Source organism: Drosophila eugracilis, unplaced genomic scaffold (assembly GCF_018153835.1).
Source record: "Drosophila eugracilis isolate 14026-0451.02 unplaced genomic scaffold, ASM1815383v1 contig_2167, whole genome shotgun sequence".
Taxonomy (NCBI): domain Eukaryota; kingdom Metazoa; phylum Arthropoda; class Insecta; order Diptera; family Drosophilidae; genus Drosophila; species Drosophila eugracilis.
Window position 1 is genome coordinate 2,201,945 of NW_024573052.1, and position 20,997 is coordinate 2,222,941.

The window sequence follows — 20,997 nt, forward strand, 5'->3', positions numbered from 1 at the left end:
ACCGCACAGCCCAGTAAAAAAATAGTTTTTTTTTTGTATCCAACCAACCAACTGTAAAAATAAGTTTAAACAAAGCATCTACTCATAAGTTTCATTTTTTTCCGTTAAGTGTCACCATTATTTATTTTTTAAGTGTGCATTCAATAAGAAAATGTCATCGCGAAGGTAAATCCAATAGGAAATTTGACAATGTACCGCACACACACGCACGCAGTTGCACACACACTCACACAAACACACACACGCACGCTCCGCTCCCAACTGGGCTATTTACATATGTATAAGTAGATACAAAGCAAAGGCAGAGCGAAAAAAAAGAAAAACAGAAACAAAAAACTTTTGAGATAAAAAGTGCAATAAAGTGATGAACGAGGGAGTCGAGGAAACAGTGGATGCAACAAAACCGTTACCGCTGCACAGCTACAGCTGTTGCCGACCGAGTAAGCATTGTGGTAGCCAGTGACAGTTTACCAAAAAGCACTATACTGCTGCACCTGCCACAGCCACTGCTGTCCACTTGGTAACCAGTGCAGGAAACACTGGATGTTAATAGACTAAGCGACATATCCTTCTCTGTGGATCCGTCAGCTGTTGCCAGTGCGGGAACCAATGGCATTTGACGTATCCCAACGATCAACCAGCGACCACTTACTCAATACCACCTAATCTGTATATCCTCCATCCACAGATGGTTCCACCCAACGATATCTGGCATCGAAGCTGAGAAACTGCTGCAGGAGCAGGGATTCGACGGCTCCTTCCTCGCCCGCCTCTCCTCCTCGAATCCGGGCGCCTTTACGCTCTCCGTACGTCGCGGCAACGAGGTGACCCACATCAAAATCCAAAACAATGGCGACTTCTTTGATCTCTATGGCGGTAAGTGATGCGATTTCCCCTTCCCTTTACCACGACTAGGTCAACTACTTAAACCCCTCGTCCGTTTTGCAGGTGAAAAGTTTGCCACACTGCCGGAACTGGTACAATACTACATGGAGAATGGCGAGCTGAAGGAAAAGAACGGCCAGGCCATCGAGCTGAAGCAGCCGCTGATCTGTGCCGAGCCCACCACAGAAAGGTGAGTCCCGGATAAGAGGACCCATATGGTCATATGAGAACTAGTATATAAGAACTTACTCTAGAACTTTTTAAAACGGGTACTTACCTAATCGTATATTGATTTGTTGCTTTTTCGGTTTAGTAATAATTGGATATAAGATCAGAGAGTGATTCCTTCTGTTTTCCTTCCCCTGAGCCATATCAGAATTCTGAAAAGATATAAAAAGGTGATATCTTTCAGTTTAGGATACGTTTTCATAATATATTGTCATCCTTTGCGAAGTACTTTCTATTACATATCCGCCATGACTTATATATTCGACCAGATTCTAAAATAGCCTGAAGATATTGGAACTGACTTCCCTTTAAACTGGGTCACCAATCTGTTCTCATGGAATTCCCATGACCCACATTAGTTCCACTCCACTGTGTCCAAGGATGAATCGTGTTTGTTTGCTTTCGGGTCGGATTTATTATTTATACACCATGTTTACAAACGATCTTGTGTGCGAGCACTTTAAAGTCTAAACATCAGTTTTCAAGCAGTTCGCTTATCAAGCTTTCCCCAATTGTTATCGGGGTTTTGGCATCTGAAACGGAATTGGAATTGAAATTGGGGCAAGGCCACTATTCGCATCCCTTTCGCCATCCCTCACTTCTCCTTCAAATCGTATTTTATTATTGTTTGGCCCGTGAACAGCTGTTAGCACTGGATACAGAACAATCTTATATTAATAAACATTCGGTGAGTTACGATTTTTTTTTTTTTTTAATCCCAGGCAGAAAGCGTGTCTCAAGTCAGATAATATTGTGTAACTTTAGAACAAGAGATAAGCAGCAAAGATTAAGCATAAATCATAGATCAAGGATCAAGAGAGTACCAACCGACTTGTGGACTCTCAGGAAAATGTTTAAATGGACATTTGTTAACCTTTCCCAGATCTACTTACTATATATGTATATACTTTATAGCTTATATAGATATTAATAACAAAAGTAATACTAACTGGCAATCCTATAGATTTTGATCCATGTGGGATCAATGTGACTTGAAGAATACTTGAAAGCTTTGATTTCCTAATCTAGTCTTTCTATTTGCTATTTTGAATTGTTTTCGTTTCGCTGAGCTTGGCTTTGCAGCCTATTTTCAAGACGAGATGAAATTTGTGGGTGAATAATTTCTAATTCCACTTAAACCGGGCACCCACACACCTGTTGCTCACGCAGACACCCACGCCCACACCACTAGCACCAGGCGGTGACCATACAAGCAGTGCATTGTCTTTGTTGTCGTTGTTATATTGGCTTTTACAGCCCACACGCGCGAAATATTTTCGTTATTTATTGTATTTATTGTATTTGCTGCTTATTAATATTTCTTTGCCCGCTGTTCTACCTACCAGGCCATCAAATATTTTACGGCCCCCTTTCTTTCGTTCTGTCTTTCTTGTTTGTCGCCTTGTCTCGTGTCTTATTGTCGCTTCTGCTTTTGGACTTGCTTCGTGCGGTGCATTTTCCGCATCCTAACGGGTCAGCCACCTTACCTGGCCGTGCCCACCGCCGCCCCCTCTAAATTTGGTGGCCAGTTGAGAGAAGAATGTAAAAGCCAACTTGATTTTGAATCTTAACGGTGCTAACGTGTGCTCGCTTACAGCTGTGGTCAAAAGAATAGGCGTAAATGAAGGAGAAATTCAAATAACAAATGAAAGGGAAAGAAGAAATAATATAGCTCTGGATTCTAAAGCTGTCTCGTTGAAACCAGTTTATTAGTGTATTTCATATCAAGCATACATATATTTCTATAAGATCCACTATTTTTGTGAACGTAGCTGTTCGTGGCTGACGTTTGATTTAACCCTTCCTTAACCCCCCAATCAGGTTTACCAGCCCCTCAACCACCAACCACTTATCCTTGACTGAAGCTCGTGACGTTTATGCTTATTTTCGATTCTGGTTTATTTTTAAAGCTCCTCGATCCGAGCTTCGTTTATTTTTAGCCTGAGAAGGTGTCGTATGGCTTATAATCGATCTGCGAGTCGCTAAAAATCATTTGATATGCGGTGACGTCAAACAAGGGTTGGGGTCGAAAGCAATCATAATGATATTTTTGGGGGTTGGTCAGGGGGTGATTTAAATTAAGGCTGAGAACGTCAGTAGTCCGCAAAAGTGGGTTTATTATGGGATGTGGAAAATTTACGCGGTCAGTTTATTAATAAACCTCTGCTTAGTTTTCGAAATCAAAGTAATATGCATACAATGGAGCTTTTTAGTTCCATCTACAGCTGGGAAATTTGATTAGTTAAAACCGTTTTGGTCTGGACTAAGGCTAAACTCCAGCAGAAAGGGATTATCTAAGGCCAAAGAGCGGATTTTTAAATCCCAACTTTACACATACTACTTGAGGATGCCATTTGGAAATGTAGTTTCCCTCTGGGAGACACACACTCTGAATTGCCAAGACATTCTCCAACCTTCTGTTGACCAATTTCCCCGCAACATTTCACCATTCGATTGCATTCCCATTTCTATTTGTCGCCGCTGATCTTGACCTTTGATCGAGTCAGAATGGCGATTGGAGTGCAACCGAATTGCAAATCACTCGATGCAATGCAGTAAGGTTGTTTTTGTTTGCCTACCAGCTTGCTTTGCCCACTTAATCGTTGCAATTAAAGACGATAATTGTTAATTGCTTTAGTTTCGCGCACTTTCTTCTGATTCCAATGCCTGGGCGATCTGTCAAGGAGCAACTCAAATCTGACAATCGTCAATTAAGCTTTCAAATTGTTTGTGTTGGATAATGGATAATGGATAATGGATATTGGTGAATGGTTAATGGCATTACCCACCTACCCCACAGGCACTTCAGCCCCAGTTTCCTAACCGTTTCCCTTCGCCTTGGCCCTTGCCCATGCCCATCCAGCCATGCATCACACTCTCCAGTGCCTGAAATGCTAAATGCTTTCAATTTTCGCCATTAAGACAAGCCTACAAATGGTTTATAAATTATGCCGTGCACGTAGCTTTAGCTAAAGCAATAGCTGTATCTGTATCTGTATCTGTATCTGTACCCCAACCTCCACTTGTATCCGTATCTGTATCTAAGGCATCAGCCGTAACAACAGCAGTAATAAATTTCTATAGAACGGTGCACGGGGAGAAAATATCATCCAAATTAGTGATCATAAATGGTTTAAAAAAAACACTTATCAACGATATTTATCTAAAATCAAATCAGATCTGTAGATCTTTAACCCTCAGGCCACCATTTAACAACAGTAGCTACTTGGAATTAAAATAACTTTATAAATATTGTTCTCTGTGCACATACGTAAATAAATTGAATTGTACAAACACGCACACACACACACACACCCTCACACATGTATTTGGCTGCAGGTACTTTACCGCCCATCCACCCCCACCGGCTGCCCCTCTAACACAGTCTGTGTCTGTCAGTGCCCTCGATCGTGTCATCCGTCACATACTCCACACAAACTGTTGACTTGTCGTCCCCCCGAGGAATTTATCCACTATATCGCTTATGTGGAACGATCTCATCCCCCGGTCAAACAGCATCATCGCCAGATTCGCCAGATGCACCCGATCAAGCTGTCAGCTCCTGAGCTGACGCTCTGATTACAAAGTACAGATCGCCGGACGGCCTAATGGTGCCGCTTGATGCAGTCACAACTGTACTTGGCCAACCAGACCTACTGCTTATATAATAACAATCTAATTATCGTAGATTGATTGAACTTTAATTGTCGACATCAAATATTAAACGCTTAACTAAATCTGGCTGCTAAACTGCATTTAGAGCTGCTTATTTGATGATCACGATTTAAGTTTTGATTTTGATATTATAAGATTCTGATGGCCCCTTACTACTTAAAGTGTTTTCCTTTTGTAAATCCCAAGAACTAAATTAAATTTTAAAGGCACGTTTATATAGGAATGAACGCAAATTAAGATGATCGGTCATTATATTTGGTATCCTAAACTGTCCAGCATACGACAATTTAAAGCTCCCGGCACGAACGGCAAATGCGTCCGTAACGCAATTATATATTCAGGTAAATCCCTCGCCAAAAACTCCATCAAAACAAAGAGCCACAAAAAAAACAAGGTGAGATCGGAGGCAATTAATGGACATGGGGATGGGATTCGTCGGAACGAAAAAGAAAATCGAAATTCTGGGGGCCAACGAACGAGTCGACCGAATATTCTTCTTCCTTCCAAAACCAAAACCAAAAGGAAAACTTTTCCGCCATTAAACGGCGCGTGAGTCCCCGTCTATTTGCGGATGCCGAGAGCTGATATGATTACAAAAACAAAAAGATCGTTATCGTTACATGAACGTGCTCACTTAGTATTCCATCTAATAATATAAATTATGACGATGATCGTAAATCTCGGAAGATATTTTGGGTTTGTAGAGCATGCCAAATATGAAACAATATCATAAATCTCCCTAGATATAGGGGAATTCACCTAGTTTTCGCTTAAAACTAGGCTTGTCTTTCTAGACTTAATGCCTTTGACTCACCTATCTTACAGTAGTTCACATTCTGGGCTTATATAAGAAGGATTAAGTATTGCTTTCGTGGCAGTCTATCGATGTTTGAGATTCATCTCATAGTAACTAATATTTGATCTGTGTAATGCTACGATTTAGCACACGCCCACTGTCAGTGGCTGCATGATCTGTGAATTATTTGTAAATAATATAAGTAGCTCCCTAATTGCCTTTCTCCGTCGGCTCTTGACTTGCCCCTTTTTGGACGGGATTCCAAGGCACACATTTCAAAGTATATATATATATATATAGTGAGCTATACTCAGCTCACAACTGTCCGATATTATTGCCCATAAACTATATTTGCGAAAACAAAACGCTGCGGCGATCACCGCAAAAAGATCTGTTGGCTTTCGGCTGATTTAGTGCTGGCACGTCCATAGATCAGTCCTTGCACCGACACCCAAATCGATTGGCGGGCATTCGGCCTGCCACGCTTCACCCACGGATTAGGTCTTGGCTTCTCACCTGGCTTCCATTCCGGGATCCCAAATCCCAAATCACAAATCCCAATACCGAATTCGGAATGGCGAACAATTAATGATCGGCTCGTGATTATGTGTCTGGCATATCAACTACACCTCCCTTCGCCGCCGATGAAACAACAAAATATGAACAATAAATTATGTTTATTTCATCCCCACTCCCCTGCTCGCACCTACCAATTGGTTTTGGCTTTGCCCAAATGCGGTCTGGGTCCAGCAACGATTTCGGGATTGCCAAGGTCGCAGAGCTCTCGGGATTGGAGCACCGATCAAGATTGCTCCTAGGTTGGGCAACCGCTTGTAATCAGTCTATAGATATTCCGATCAAGTTAGATGTCAACTGTGTTTTATTTTCAAAGATATTTTCAAATACATCCCAAGCTGGCCTAGCTCTTTTCGAATCTACCTTGGGTTTAGCTTGTTGCTAATATGTACCCAAACAGGTATCTCCAATCTTCTCGACTCACTTTCACTACGTTGCAAGTTTTCCATTGCAATGAATAACTAATATTCTTAACTGACATTCGAACTAACTGGCTAATAGAACCCCCTTGCAGTTTTCCGACGAATCTGGTCCATCTGGCTTGGGACATCCTGTTTGCATTGATGCATGCAAATCTCCATTGGTTTTCCCCTTACTGGATTATGTTTTGCATTTTCGATTTGTATTGAATTTATTTTAAGGCATTTTCAATTGATTTGGGATTGCGTTCTAGTTGCGTTCCAGCGAAAAACCTATGACGAAGTTGTATATATAGTCATCGGGGGAGGTATGAGTATGAGGTTGGTGGTTGTTAAGTGTTGCTAAGATCGCGGATCGCAGTTCGCAGGCCGACGCACGTCTGTCGATTTTGTTCTGTTGACCAAAAAATACATATTCTGCGCACGTTCACACCTCTGACGTCTGCGCCTGCGCTGTAAGAGAGCTTTGGCACTACGCGCTTCTAGCTGCCCACCTTCCACCTTCCCGCCTGCCTCTCGGCCAACCAACTCCTTGCCTAGATGGCCGCCACAATTGTGACTATGTGTGTGTGTGTGGTTTCAGTTTCATTTCCGGTGGCAGGCAACGGACGGCGCTAAAAGCGCCTTTTTTATTTGTTTGTTTTTTCTTACAAACCAGCAACAGCAACAACAACAACAACAACAACATACACTCGTATCACGAAATTACCATTTTCGGATTGGCATTAATTTTCTGTGTTTGTTTTTTGAAATGTATATGATTCGGATTCTGATTGCGATGAATTCTCAGTGATTCATCCAGGAGTACAGTCATTACTCACAAGCTAGGAGGGGGCGCGTTTATCTTCAGGTGTTAGTTAGTGATTGCCTAGCACTATCTCTTAATTGCGAACAAGGTGAGAAGTAAAAGTGTTTCTTAATTAAGAAGTAGGACTAAAAAGCTAAAGTGGAAACTGCTTGCTCTGAATAAACAAGTTGTTGGAAAACGGTACTGAAAGCAGTTTAAAGAGCCTGCGATAGGAGCCAATGTAAAGCAGTGCACACCCACAACAAATCAATGTTTTGATTGTTTCGTTGTTTTCGCTGTTTTTTGTTACTTCTGTCTTGCTGACACTTAATTAAGCCCATAAACAAAAACCCCCTCTTTCCCACGAGATCGTCAGGAAGGGTTAACCAGAGCGGCGGCTGTATTTAAAAACAAAAAGCGTCGTCCACAGCCAGACAAGATTCAGATTCATTCATACCCCAGCGCTTAGAACACCGCCAGCCCACAGCTCCCGTCTGAGAGATATACCCACTAAGCGAGCGGAAGAATTGAATCGCCGAGAGAGAGAGAAGCCGCGCTGAGACAACGTCAAGAATTCGATTCCGAGTCGAAATCCGAGGCAAAAAGCTTCAGACCCGGCAGCAGGCGCTTCATTCTCGAGTTGCGGTCCAACGGGTTAGCAAGCAGCTCACTGCTCACTACAGCTCGCAGCTGCGGCAAGCAGTTCATCGTTTGTTTTTAGTGACGACCAACGAAATTTTGTGTGTTTTTGTTGTTTTTTTTTTTAAAAAAAGACCAAGGCGCGAAAATTATGCCTTCAGCCACATTTGTCCTGGAGCATTTAATGGCGGCACAAACGCGTCTCAACGAGCAAGCCGCATCGCCAGCAGAGGTCAAAACCATCAGCAGCAGCAACACCATCGTGGCCAAAGCCCCCAAAGTCAAGTCATATGAGAAGAAACTGTTGTTGGCCATCAAGAAAATTGTGCAATAATAAACGAACACTCTATTTGAAAACAAACTATACACATTTCACCTTAATCGAGCTGACTAAGATCAATAAAAAGCAAACGGAAAACAGAAAGCAGAAAAACAGAAAGCAAAACAAACAGCGGCAAAAACAAGAATTCTAGTTTCTGTGTGTTTCAGTGTGTGCCGCCTGGTTGTGTCTTGTTGTTGTGTCTGTAAGTGTGTGTGTGTGTGTGGGCAAGTTGTTACATAAAAACAAAAAGTAATATAAAAGCCGAACCAAGACGCATTTTCCCACATTGGAATATTCGAATACTGGAAAATAACTGCCTAAGCTGTTTTTTTGTTTTGGTGTGTGCGGAAAAACGAGAGTGAAGAAAATGCTGTTCAACAAATGCCTGGAAAAGTTGTCCAGCTCGCTGGGCAATGTGGTAAATCACAAGCTGCAGGAGAAGCAAGTCTACAACAACAATAATATTAACAACAACAACAATAATAATAATACAAATAATAATAACAATAATAATAGTAATGTGAATAACAATGCGTACAATAAGCAGCGAAACTTTGAATACGAAAGAGCCATACAGGCGCACTACGGAAGTAAGGGCAGGCGGTCGGACGAGCGAGAGAGGAGCGGCAAGTTCAAGGCCGGCAAGCGTCAGAAGTCGAAGGGCACGCCTCCGGAAACACCGGAAGTCCAGGAAACGACTTGCAAGAACTGCATGACCCACGACGAGCTGGCCCAGATCATTAAAGGCGTGGCCAAGAGCACTGGCCAAAACGCCAGTCGCCTCCAGAGACGACGTCGTCCTTTGTCCGCTCAACCATCTGCCGCTGCCTCCGCCTCAACGTCCACGGAATCCCTCCACCGTCTCACACCCAGTCCCCAGGCTTCGTATGCCTCCTATCCGGCCACGCCCACCTCCTGGACAGCCACCCCGCCCCAGTTCCCAGCTGCCTTCGGCGAGGCCAGCTGCTCGAACAGCACCCTATCCCTTTTGGCCAACATGCGCGTCCAGCTCCATGGTTACACGTAAGTTCCCGACCATCACCAAAAAAAAACGATCAAATTCAAACCAGTCTAGCAAAAAAATCGAATTAACTGATTTGGGACGCGTGCGAAATTAAGCGTTAATTGTTATCAAAGTGCAAATTAATTATTTTTTGGTATGCGAATTAAATAATACCCTGTTGAAACGGATTTGGGTAAGGATTAGGCTTGGAGAGTATTTTGGTTATAAGCAGTTTAAGCTGGTAAAGAAAGGTGATCAATATTTTAGTCAAGAATCAAAGAGAAGGCAATCTAAATATATATCCATCATCCGCCCCATGGGCCAGTCACATGTCGCAGCGTAGAAAATGATTCGAGAGAGGTCTGGAGCCAATCTGGTGCCCATTAGCATTAACCCTAATAAGGCAGGCAATCACAGCTATTTGACGCCGAAATAAACAATAACAAAAACAAATTGTCATGTGTTCAAAATTGCCACGCAAAATGAGTAAATATTTACACAGAGCATTCGATAACAAAAATCAAGCAATCGTGCAGATGAGAAAAAATAAAAAGGCAGTCGTAAATTGACATTCTATTATGAATGAGTGAGTGTCCGGGGAGTGAAGGGGCTGTAAGATCGCCACTCAAAAGTGGTATATAATGGCATATCAACCCCCTCACACAATTAACCCATTGTCAAGCCAAATTTCGATATTGATTTTAGCATTTAGAGTCGAAGATTGAGTTGTGGGTGAGTTGGGCACTGAGTAATAGGCTTCTAAGTGCAATTACGCACTTGTGAAACCGTAGAATTGGATAGAGTTCGTCGAAATGGCCACGGCAGACATGGTATCTTAGTCCACTGCCAGATCAGAATTATCTTTTCAATTCTCCTAGAGAATGTTTACCCATGTCTCTGGTGTCTCACTGGCTTACTGTCTCACTGTCCGTCGTCGTCCACATTCCACATTCCCAAAAAGATTCCATCCCACTACCTCAGCGATCTCCCATAAGTGTTTATCTCAGCGACTTATGCCATGTGCCATCTCTGTTTGCCTGTGTGTGTATCTCAAAAGTCTCGATTTGCACATTTCCCCAGAATATGGTATATATGGTATATGGTATGTCCCATAAATAATCTTTGACTTTTAGTTGGCTTTGAATTGGTATTATAGTCAGTTTTGGTCCGTTGGCCCGTCTCTCTGTCAGTTATTTATGTCGATGCCTATCGGAATTGATTCATTATGGGTGAATGTGTTGATTGGCTTGTTAACTTGATACTTTGCAGTTCTGCCCTTTGGGGCTAATATTTGATTGACTTCTAATATATGCAAAGCTCTTCTTTAGTATTTACTATTAGCATATCTTATATTTGCTGGAGAAGTTAATAATAATAGTAATATTATCTCCGACTGATTCACCATTAGTTGTGACAAAGTAATCGAGGCGATTTCCGGTCCTCGAATCGAGTCACGCGTCGAGTCTGTCACTTGTCACTGCACTAGGTCAACAATGGGGGAAGGCCCCTCTTTCACCCTTTCTCCTCATTTGGCAAGATGTTTGTCTTCGACCCACTATTAATCTTTCGATATAGTCGTATTTTTGTTTACCTCGCCATAAGGCTGATAAACGATTTATGAAATTGCATTTCTCGTAATGGCTTTCCATTGCTGCCTTCTGTTTTGCATATTTCCGTTTTTTCCGTTGCACAACCATGTGCTGCTGTTGATCAAATAAAATCACTTTAATTTGTGCAAATTCATGCAACCGACCGACTGCAAGATGCTCTCAGCTTTCAATGGAAAGACCCAGATGTAAGGGGGAAGAACTGCACGGAAAGTTTAGGTTTCCAGCCCAATATTTCCCTTGTCAGTGGAGTAGAGAATCTTTATCTTTATCTTTTCATAATTATTTATAGGCTTTTGTACTATTTACCAACCCCAAGGAAAACTATATTTATATTTAAAATATGCCACTGGATTCCTTAGCTAGACTAAACTCTTCTGCGTGGGTGGTTAGGGTATGGATAAGCAGCTTATTCACTACCTTTTCGAGCTGAGAAGTTAATTAAATGAAGGCCTCGTCTCCCTCATTCCCCATTTCCCATTCTCCATACCCCTCAACAACCCGTTTCGCTGCCGCCTTTCCAGGTGCGTTGGCACACAAAAAAATAAATAAACCTGTGACAAACGAAACGATTAAAACACTCAGGGATTCGGATATTGTGTACAAATCAGTTGCACATACTGATCGTACTCGTACTCGTATTCGTGTGTGCATGTAAATCTGTTTGTTGACCTTAGGCGGCGCTTTCATGAATGGCGCGCAGCTTTAGCTTCAGATTCAGCTTCAGCTTCCTTCGTATGTAAATATAACACATTCCCGCCTGCTGTTCACTGCTGTAAGTGTAACTGTAAATGATGCAAAAAGTTGTGAAATTTTCACTGACGTCCACCGGAGGTAATACTTCTGTTGATATTTTTGTCGACTGCGATTAACTTAAGCCCCCCTCCAGCCCCCCAGCCGCCACCACCAATCTGCCCGATTTAAATCGACTCCAGGGAGAGAGTAATTTGCGCTGTGTTATATTATCGTCACAGTGCTAAAATTAAAGTTCAACAGCGAAATGGGCGGAGGCAAGGTTTGGCTGAATGACACAAAGGATATTTGGGAGAAATATACTCGTAGAAGGGGAGATATGATCGATGTGGGGTGCGATAATTGTTAAGTTCAACTCGATTTCAAGGGGTCAGACGCCAGAAGGCGATGCGTCCCCGAATCTGAATAATCTCTACTCGATCTCTGATCGCAAATAAACAATGATCGGCCAAGCATTACTCTAATGTGTCTAATGATGTGGTCCCAAAACTGTGAATTGCCTTATGCAAATATCGCGAGAACCTTTCCATAAACAAAATCTGTGTGTGTTGATTCATTGGAAAGAATGCGCAGTTCGTAAATATTGACCAAAGACTGTGGTAAAACGGAAATTGCTTCTTAATAGAATAAGTCCAGATTTGTGTGTCTGGAAATAGCAATATAATGGAATCTCCATCTCTAGGCTGTGCCTCTGGCAAGCAGTTGCCAAGCTTTAGCCACAAGTCAAGCAGTGTTTTCCTGTCTATGTGCAGGCAAGCAGTGTCCCAAAGCACAGACTCGCTGTAATGGATTGCTAACTTCCGTTTTGCTAAAAATAAACCAATAAAACTCATTCTTATCACTACCAACCGATCGGGTTCGGGCCACCTTGAATCTGTAACAGACTTGCAAAACAGAGCGAGGAAGCGAGACGGACAATGGGAGAGAAAGACGGAGACGGAGGCACAGCATTGAAATGCACGACTGTGTTTGTGGCTCTAATGTAATGTTAATTGTTTCTACATGAATTTCTATTAATAGCCAGGCCAACACACACACACATACACATTCGCACGCGGAAGATGAATGATTTTAGCTGGCTAAAATCAATCAATATGCACAGCGAACATTTTTGTGAAATATAATAATCATAGGAAAAATCAATTATCTCTAGAAAGGAAGTCATATACTAAACTATGGCCATTTGAAAGTTGCACGTTTTTTGTTCTCTGTGTAGCGGCGGGGGGGATATCCGGGGGAACTGAGCTCTTAACACATCTATGCTGCCGCATAAATTAAACATGAGCTTTTTTGAGAGCCCCTTGCCATATTCCCACCCATATGCTCGCCTTCTCGATGACATTTTTTACGATATCTATGAACCCAAACACTGAGTTGAAACCGGCTTAAGGACAACTTACTGTTGTCAATTGTTTTTTAGATTTTGCTTGAATTCCGTACCTTTTTTTTTTATTCGCTCGGTGGCGACGAACTCGAAAGCGGGCTAAAAGATGGACAGTACAACAGCGGCACATGGTCGCTAATGGCATTCAAAGCAAGTTTTTTAAGTTAGTGTTATTTATGCAAAACAGTATAGGATGCCCGAGCAAAGCGAAACCAATAACCAATAACCCAAAAGCCGACAGTGGGTGGTGTGCAAAAGTGCTCGCTGATAAATTGATAAAATCTGAACGTATTATGATTCGATTTAGGTTAGTTTAGGCATCCTTTTTGTCTGTCTAAATAAGCGCTAGCTTTTCGAAGCTAGAGTTTTTGCAGTTCTCACTTTTAAGCCTAATTCAGGCGTTTTTTCTATGTCACATCGCAAAATGCAATTTCAATTGCCATGGCGATGACAATCTCAAGTCTGTCAAGTCGACCAGGCCGAGCAGGCCAGACGGGTCGACTTATAAGTCCCGGGCCTCAACCAGCTGCCTTCGATGCAACTTGCGCTTTTCCACACGGCGTATGCGTGTTTTTTTTTTTTGCCGCTGCCACTAATGCTGTTGTTATTGCCATTGTCGCCTTGCATTTGACTGTTTTCTTCGAATTTTTGCTGGTGTGTGCTTTAGCACATATATGTCTACAGTAAAACCTCTTTTGGTTGCTGCTTAAATATTTCAATTTCACGAAGAAACAAAGCAAAGTTCTAAATGTTTTTGTAAAAGGCTGAACTGTTACGTGTGGACTAAGCTTATAAAAGACTGTTTACTCAGAAGTTTCATGCATAGAACCTTCACTGTACCTATATTCGATTTGTATTTGCGCTGCTTGGTTCCTACTCGTATTTGCTGTTGTTGTTGTTGCTTTTTGCGGTTGCTGTTTTTGCAGTTTTAGTTGTTGTTGGTTTTGGCTCTAGTATTTTGCGCTTTTGTGCGCTTCTCGTATAGTTTGTAATTGCAGTTTGAGCGCACACGTAGTCGACAGTCGAGCACTCAGTCAGTCAGTCAGTCAATCGCTCAGTTCGTTCAGTGGATGCGCCATCAATCGGTGGATATATACAACCTATATACAATATATATATAATGCTTACATAGATAACCATATAATCCTAACACTAATGATTATCCTTCCATTTCCCCATTGCAGATGGTTTCATGGCAATCTTTCCGGCAAGGAAGCGGAAAAATTGATCCTGGAGCGAGGCAAGAATGGTTCGTTTCTCGTCCGTGAATCTCAGAGCAAGCCTGGCGATTTCGTCCTATCCGTGCGGACGGACGACAAAGTAACGCATGTCATGATTCGATGGCAGGTATGTTGACTATGTAACCACCGGACTAAACTAACCAGATATAACAACTCCCTACCCTTCCATACCGACCTGCCCCGCCTCCAGCAGGGTGCAAAATGCAAATGCAAATCGATGCCAGTATAGCAACAAAGTCGCACTGCCCATAAAGTTCCTCATCGCGCGACCTTGGCTCTACAGTCGAGTCATATGTGCATTTATTAACTACGCTGTGCTGCCTTTGGCTAGAACTTTGGGCCTTTTTAAGTGCATTTTCCCATGGTAGTCTTAGCCAAATCAAAATATAACTTATGTAAGCTTCCTAAACAAGTTTTAATACTTAAAATGTTCTAACTCGTCATTCAATCAAAATTATCGAGGGTTTACTGTATATAAATTCGAAATACTAGCCTGCTTGCCTTGGGACATGCAACTGCTTGAATCAGGAGCTTCAACCGGGTCAAGCAGTGCGTTTCCAGTTTCAACGTAATTCCCCCAAAACAATTTTTCCACTATTACTACTACAACAACAACAGCAACCACAACTCTAGCCGTGTTCGCGGTTTTTGCGGTTGCAATTATGCCATTTACATGTCTTGCTGGCCTTTTTCCCATTTGACATTGTAGTCACGTTTTCGATTTTATTAGCTAATCTCTTGACGCTCCATCGAACTCAACCCCCTCCACGTGCCCCGCATTATAATGCCCTGATTACCAATACTACAAAACTCAAAAAGCTAATTCTAATAACCGAAATTTCCCCGGATTACAGGATAAGAAGTACGATGTCGGCGGCGGCGAATCGTTTGCCACTCTGTCTAAACTTATCGATCACTACAAGCGTAATCCCATGGTGGAGACGTGTGGAACGGTGGTGCATCTGCGGCAACCCTTCAACGCCACGCGAAGCACGGCGGCCGGAATCAATGCCCGGGTGGAACAGCTTGTCAAGGTGGGCTATAACTATATAAAATCCGTTGATTCTTGGTTGTACTTAATCTGTGGTTTGCTATTCCAGGGAGGTTTCTGGGAGGAGTTTGAGTCGCTGCAGCAGGACAGTCGGGACACCTTCTCGCGCAACGAGGGCTACAAGCAGGAGAACCGTCTGAAGAACCGCTACCGTAACATATTGCCATGTGAGTATAGAAGCTACCGATGATCCAATGACCCAACTGCAATTAAAGTTCTGTGACTTGAAGATTGATTCATTTATCCTCATAAAGTATGCAATACAAAAGGATTATTACTAAGTTGAATTTAATTGATCGACCTTCGTAAGATAACCCACTTCATGAACCTCAGTTATCTGCGAAATCTTTTAGCAATCATAGAATAAACTAACTCATTTCCCTATTCGTTTCCCAGACGACCACACTCGCGTCAAGCTGCTGGACGTGGAGCACAGCGTGGCCGGGGCTGAGTACATCAATGCCAACTACATACGCCTGCCCACCGACGGCGACCTGTACAACATGAGCAGCTCGTCGGAGAGTCTAAACAGCTCGGTGCCCTCGTGCCCCGCCTGCACGGCAGCCCAGACGCAAAGGAACTGCTCCAATTGCCAGCTGCAGAACAAGACGTGCGTGCAGTGCGCCGTGAAGAGCGCCACGCTGCCGTACAGCAACTGTGCCACCTGCAGCCGCAAGTCGGACTCGCTGAGCAAGCACAAGCGCAGCGAATCCTCGGCCTCGTCCTCGCCCTCCTCCGGCTCCGGATCCTCTGGAGCCAGTGGTGTGAGCAGCGTTAATGGACCCGGAACACCCACCAATCTCACGGGCGGCACAGCCGGCTGTCTGGCCGGACTGCTAAAGAAGCACTCTAACGACTCGTCATACGGATCGGGATCCATAGCTGGATCCATGTCGATGGCCGAACGAGAACGGGAAAGGGAACGCGAAATGTTCAAGACCTACATCGCCACCCAGGGCTGCCTACTCACCCCGCAAGTGAACACGGTGACGGACTTCTGGAACATGGTCTGGCAAGAAAACACTCGGGTGATCGTCATGACCACAAAGGAGTACGAGCGGGGAAAGGAAAAGTGCGCCCGCTATTGGCCGGACGAGGGTAGATCGGAGCAGTTCGGTCCGGCGCGGATACAGTGCGTTACCGAGAACTCAACGAGTGACTACACGTTACGCGAGTTCCTCGTCTCTTGGCGGGATCAGCCAGCGCGCCGGATCTTCCACTACCACTTCCAGGTGTGGCCAGATCACGGAGTACCTGCCGATCCGGGCTGTGTGCTGAACTTCTTGCAGGACGTTAACACCCGACAGAGTCAACTGGCCCAGGCCGGAGAAAAACCGGTAAGTTTCATTGATTCCAAATGAAACTTGGACATGAAGTTTTAATATTCTTATTCCCCGTATTTTTAGGGTCCCATTTGTGTGCACTGCTCGGCGGGCATCGGACGCACTGGCACCTTCATAGTGATTGACATGATCCTCGACCAGATCGTACGCAATGGTAAGTTGGGCATTATTATAATTACTAACTTGCAGACGTCCTAATCGAAACCCCTAATACGATTTATCGCAGGATTGGATACCGAAATCGACATCCAGCGCACCATTCAGATGGTCCGATCACAGCGTTCCGGTCTCGTGCAAACGGAGGCGCAGTACAAGTTCGTCTACTATGCGGTCCAGCACTACATCCAGACCCTGATTGCCCGAAAGCGGGCCGAAGAGCAGAGTCTGCAGGTTGGCCGCGAGTACACCAATATAAAGTGAGTAAAATCTTTGAGAGACTTCCATGTGTGACCGAACTAACTGAGATTTTAAATCTACCCTCCAGGTACACGGGCGAAATTGGCAACGATTCACAAAGATCTCCATTACCACCAGCAATTTCTAGCATAAGTTTAGTACCAAGTAAGACGCCACTAACGCCGCCATCGGCGGATTCAGGCATTGGGTTGGGCCTGGGCATGGGCGTGGGCATGAGCGTCGTCGGCAACAAGCATGCCTCGAAGCAGCAGCCGCCGTTGCCGGTGGTTAACTGCAACAACAATAACAATGGCAGCGGCAATAGCAGCAACAGCTGCAACAATGGCAGCAGCAGCAACAACAGCGTCAGCAGCAGCAACGGCAGCAGTAGCAACAGCAGCAACGGCAACATCAACGCCATGTTAGGCAGTATCGGCTTGGGGTTGGGCGGCAATATGCGCAAGTCGAACTTTTACAGCGACTCGCTGAAGCAGCAGCAACAGCAACAGCAGCAGCAACAGCAACGCGAAGAGCAGGCGACTGCTCCGGCGGGAGCAGGTAAGATGCAGCAGCCGGCGCCGCCGCTGCGGCCGCGTCCTGGCATTCTCAAGTTGCTCACCAGTCCCGTCATCTTTCAGCAAAATACAAAAACATTCCCAAAGACATGATCGGCCTGCGACCGCCGAGCCATGCGCCTGCGTTGCCGCCACCGCCGACACCGCCGCGCAAAACATGACAAATGAATTTCTAAGTCGCGACGCCCCTTGACACGCCCCCTGACACCCAATCCCAAAACCCCGACCACCCAAACGCACACAAAACCCCACATGTGGAGTTCATTTATAATATCACCCTGCCGCCCCCTAAAAAAAAACCCAAAAACCCCAAACCCTTGTCTATGTTTTACTGTTGTACCACGTTCTACGTTTTTTTTTTTTTTTGTATTAATTGTAATCTATATACTTTTTTGTAATTGTGTGTAATGCTTAGTTGTACGTCATTGTCTCGCTTTATGTTGTAAGTGTTCCCTGCACACGCAAAGCAGTAACCCCACCACCCGAAAAAGAAACCCCAGAAGAACCCCACACCCCCAGGCATATTTATGTAGTAGTTTTTTCAGAGCCCCCGAACCGGAAGTTAATGATACAATCTGGGCGGAACTGCAGCAGATCCGCCAAAAAAAAACACACATTTTTAAGAAGAATCGCAGCAACAAAATGATTAGGTCCCGTTCCCAGTTTTAAAATCTCTTGAATTTGCCGGAATTATAATTAATTTCATTTCACTTTTTTGAAAATCAATAACTTTTGATTTGATCTTTGACTCATGCCAAAAAGAAAAGAAAAACGTAAATTTGTTGCGCTGGTTTCAAACCAGAAATGTTGACTAATTTCAAATATAAACTTTTTTGAAAGTATAATAGGTTCCCAATGAGTGGTTTTAAGCCATTTAAATTCTCGATTGCCGGAAAAGTGAAATCTAGTTCCGGTTTTCCCTTGTTTTTCCCCCCGAAATGATCGATTTTCAGACATAAAAAGAAATTCCGTCAAATTCAATTTGAAACGGTATCGGGTAGCCGGTTGGAGTGCAAATCAAGTTTTTAGTGTTGTAAGTGTTGACAAAATCGAGAGAGGAGGAGTTAGAGGAGTAACTAAGGCAGTAAGCACGTAACGATAATGATACAAAAAGCGTTGATTGTGATTCGAGTGACAGCGAGAACAGAAACAGTAACTGAAGCAGATGAGAACGGAGGCGAGCGAGATCAGATTCGATTAGATCAGACCAGAACAGGACAGCAGAGACGCCAACCGAACAGAACAGATAGGAACAGATCAGACGAGAAGAGAACAGAATAGAACAGATTAGCGGTAAAAATAAAAAATAAAAAGAACAGAAAAAGCTAAGAAACGCTTAAGCGTGTCGTCCCTAGGATAAGAAAACTAAGATTACAGCTCGCCAGATCCAGATCTAGATCTATATCTCTAGCAGCCAATTTCTGGTTTCCCCCCTTACCGCCCCCCCTTTCCCTTTTATTTAGTGATGATTGTATGTGTATGTTCTTAATTGTATATTGATGATTATTTATAAAGGTTTTCCCATTGTGTTACATTTCAAATGATCGAAGAAGAAAATTGTATTTAAAACAAAATTATAAATTGTATATTGATGATTATTTATAAAGATTTACCCATTGTGTTACATTTCAAATGATCGCAGCAAATTGTATTTAGAAATTTATAAATTTAGAAATTATAATTTAATTGCGCGTATGTGTCTCTCTATTCCTTTCTCTCTACCCCAGTCTCCCCATCTCTGTCTCTCTCACCCTCTCTCTCTCTGTGCATGCACGAGTGTTTTCTTTTTGACTAAGTTTATTATTTCAAACGCTGTAGCTGTAGCTGTAGCGGAATCAAACTATATATGCAATATTTAAGCACAGTAGCTCCTAAGGTAAGCACAGTAGCTCCTAAGGTACAGCTAAAAACGAAAAAAAAAAAAAACAAAATAAGAATCCACCAGCAAAATCAAAAATATACAATTTACAGGAAGGAATAACTCAATATAACAGCAGCAGCGAATTAAACCCATTAGGTTATTGTGCAAATCTAAGTAATATTTTTAAAATATACCTTTATTTTATCTTATTTTACCTTATGGTTTTGTAAGTGCTTTAAATTGTTATTCATCTTGATCTTGCGTAAAAAAAGAAAACAAAAAAATACAAAACAAAACTGAAAAACGAATACAAAACTAAAAAAAAAAACCAACACAAATTATATTTGTATTTATACATAAAAAATAAAACATTTTATATGCGATACACAAAAAAAAAGAAAGAAGCACATTATATTTTATTTTCCTTGCATGATTGTTGAACGCTTTTGCTTTTTTGGTTCTCAACTTTAGCGTTATATTATATTACAACCGATCCTCAACGAACTGAAACAATAACCCAAACACTTAGGAACTTACTAGCCTTACATCCATACATACATATATATATGTAATACATACATATATGTATACATAATCGTATATCGAGATGCCTCTTCGACCAAGACGACAAATTGAATTACAGAAGGGAAAAGGAGACGAAGATGAGGGAGTCGCATCCAGTCTCCCTCCCATTTAGAACAATAAGTAGTCATGTGTTCACCCCCACCACCCGAATCTGAACTGACCCCTGACCTTCCACCCACCATCTGAGCACTAACGGGTGAACCCGATCGGACGACGAACGTGCTTGTAAGTGCGTGATCTAGTACTTTATATAGTTAGCCTATGATACGATAATTCAAATGGAATATGTCGAAGCCTGGCTTCGACTGGGCGGCGACAAAGTGGCCGCCAAAAACGAAACGAAGGTGAATCCGTATGTGAATCTGTAAATCTGTGAGTCCCTCTTGGGGATACGATTTGTTTTGATCCTGAAATGTGGGACAACTCAAGTCCCACACTATTCTCGTGTTGAATATTTCTATAGCATGTAGACAGAGGTGGTAATATCGGAGCGGATATGAAGGATATGGAAGATATGGAGAACGCAGTCCAAAGGAGCAGCCAACGGAGGATGGAGAAAACGGAGAATAACAAAGCACAAATGCCAACACGCAACAAAACACCAATAGGCCTCATCGAAGACATCAAAGCACAAAAACATTTTGAAACAACGATGTTAAGATCAATAAGAATGAACATAAATCAAAATAACGAAGTGAATATTGAAGAGGGATAAGAAAATATTAAAGGAGAACCAAACACCAAAACAACAAAACACCAAAAACCAAAAAAACCAAGAGCAAAGAAACGCTTTAAACCTAATTAATTCTAAAATTGTATCTAGGCGATATCTAAATGTAAACCATACACCAACTATCCATAGTAGGAAGCG

The 20,997-nt window shown here is 42.9% G+C and overlaps 1 protein-coding gene across 5 annotated transcripts; it reads left to right on the forward strand.

The window, feature by feature from the left end:
- The first annotated feature begins 8 nt into the window (after positions 1-8).
- LOC108103633 (tyrosine-protein phosphatase corkscrew) lies at positions 9-19,750 on the forward strand. 5 transcript variants are annotated; one of them, XM_017209181.2, is made up of 11 exons: positions 11-165; positions 689-876; positions 949-1,075; positions 14,259-14,421; positions 15,170-15,349; positions 15,416-15,533; positions 15,763-16,703; positions 16,773-16,863; positions 16,936-17,125; positions 17,194-17,663; positions 17,744-19,750. In XM_017209181.2, exons 1-11 carry the CDS (start codon positions 152-154, stop codon positions 17,839-17,841), a joined length of 2,580 nt encoding a protein of 859 aa, XP_017064670.1. In that variant the 5' UTR covers positions 11-151; the 3' UTR covers positions 17,842-19,750. The 5 variants fall into 5 exon arrangements, with proteins under 5 accessions (XP_017064669.1, XP_017064670.1, XP_017064667.1 ...); XM_017209180.2 differs by having other exon boundaries at positions 9-165; positions 17,194-19,750; XM_017209179.2 differs by lacking the exons at positions 11-165; positions 689-876; positions 949-1,075 and adding an exon at positions 8,121-9,350.
- The last annotated feature ends 1,247 nt before the right edge of the window (positions 19,751-20,997 follow it).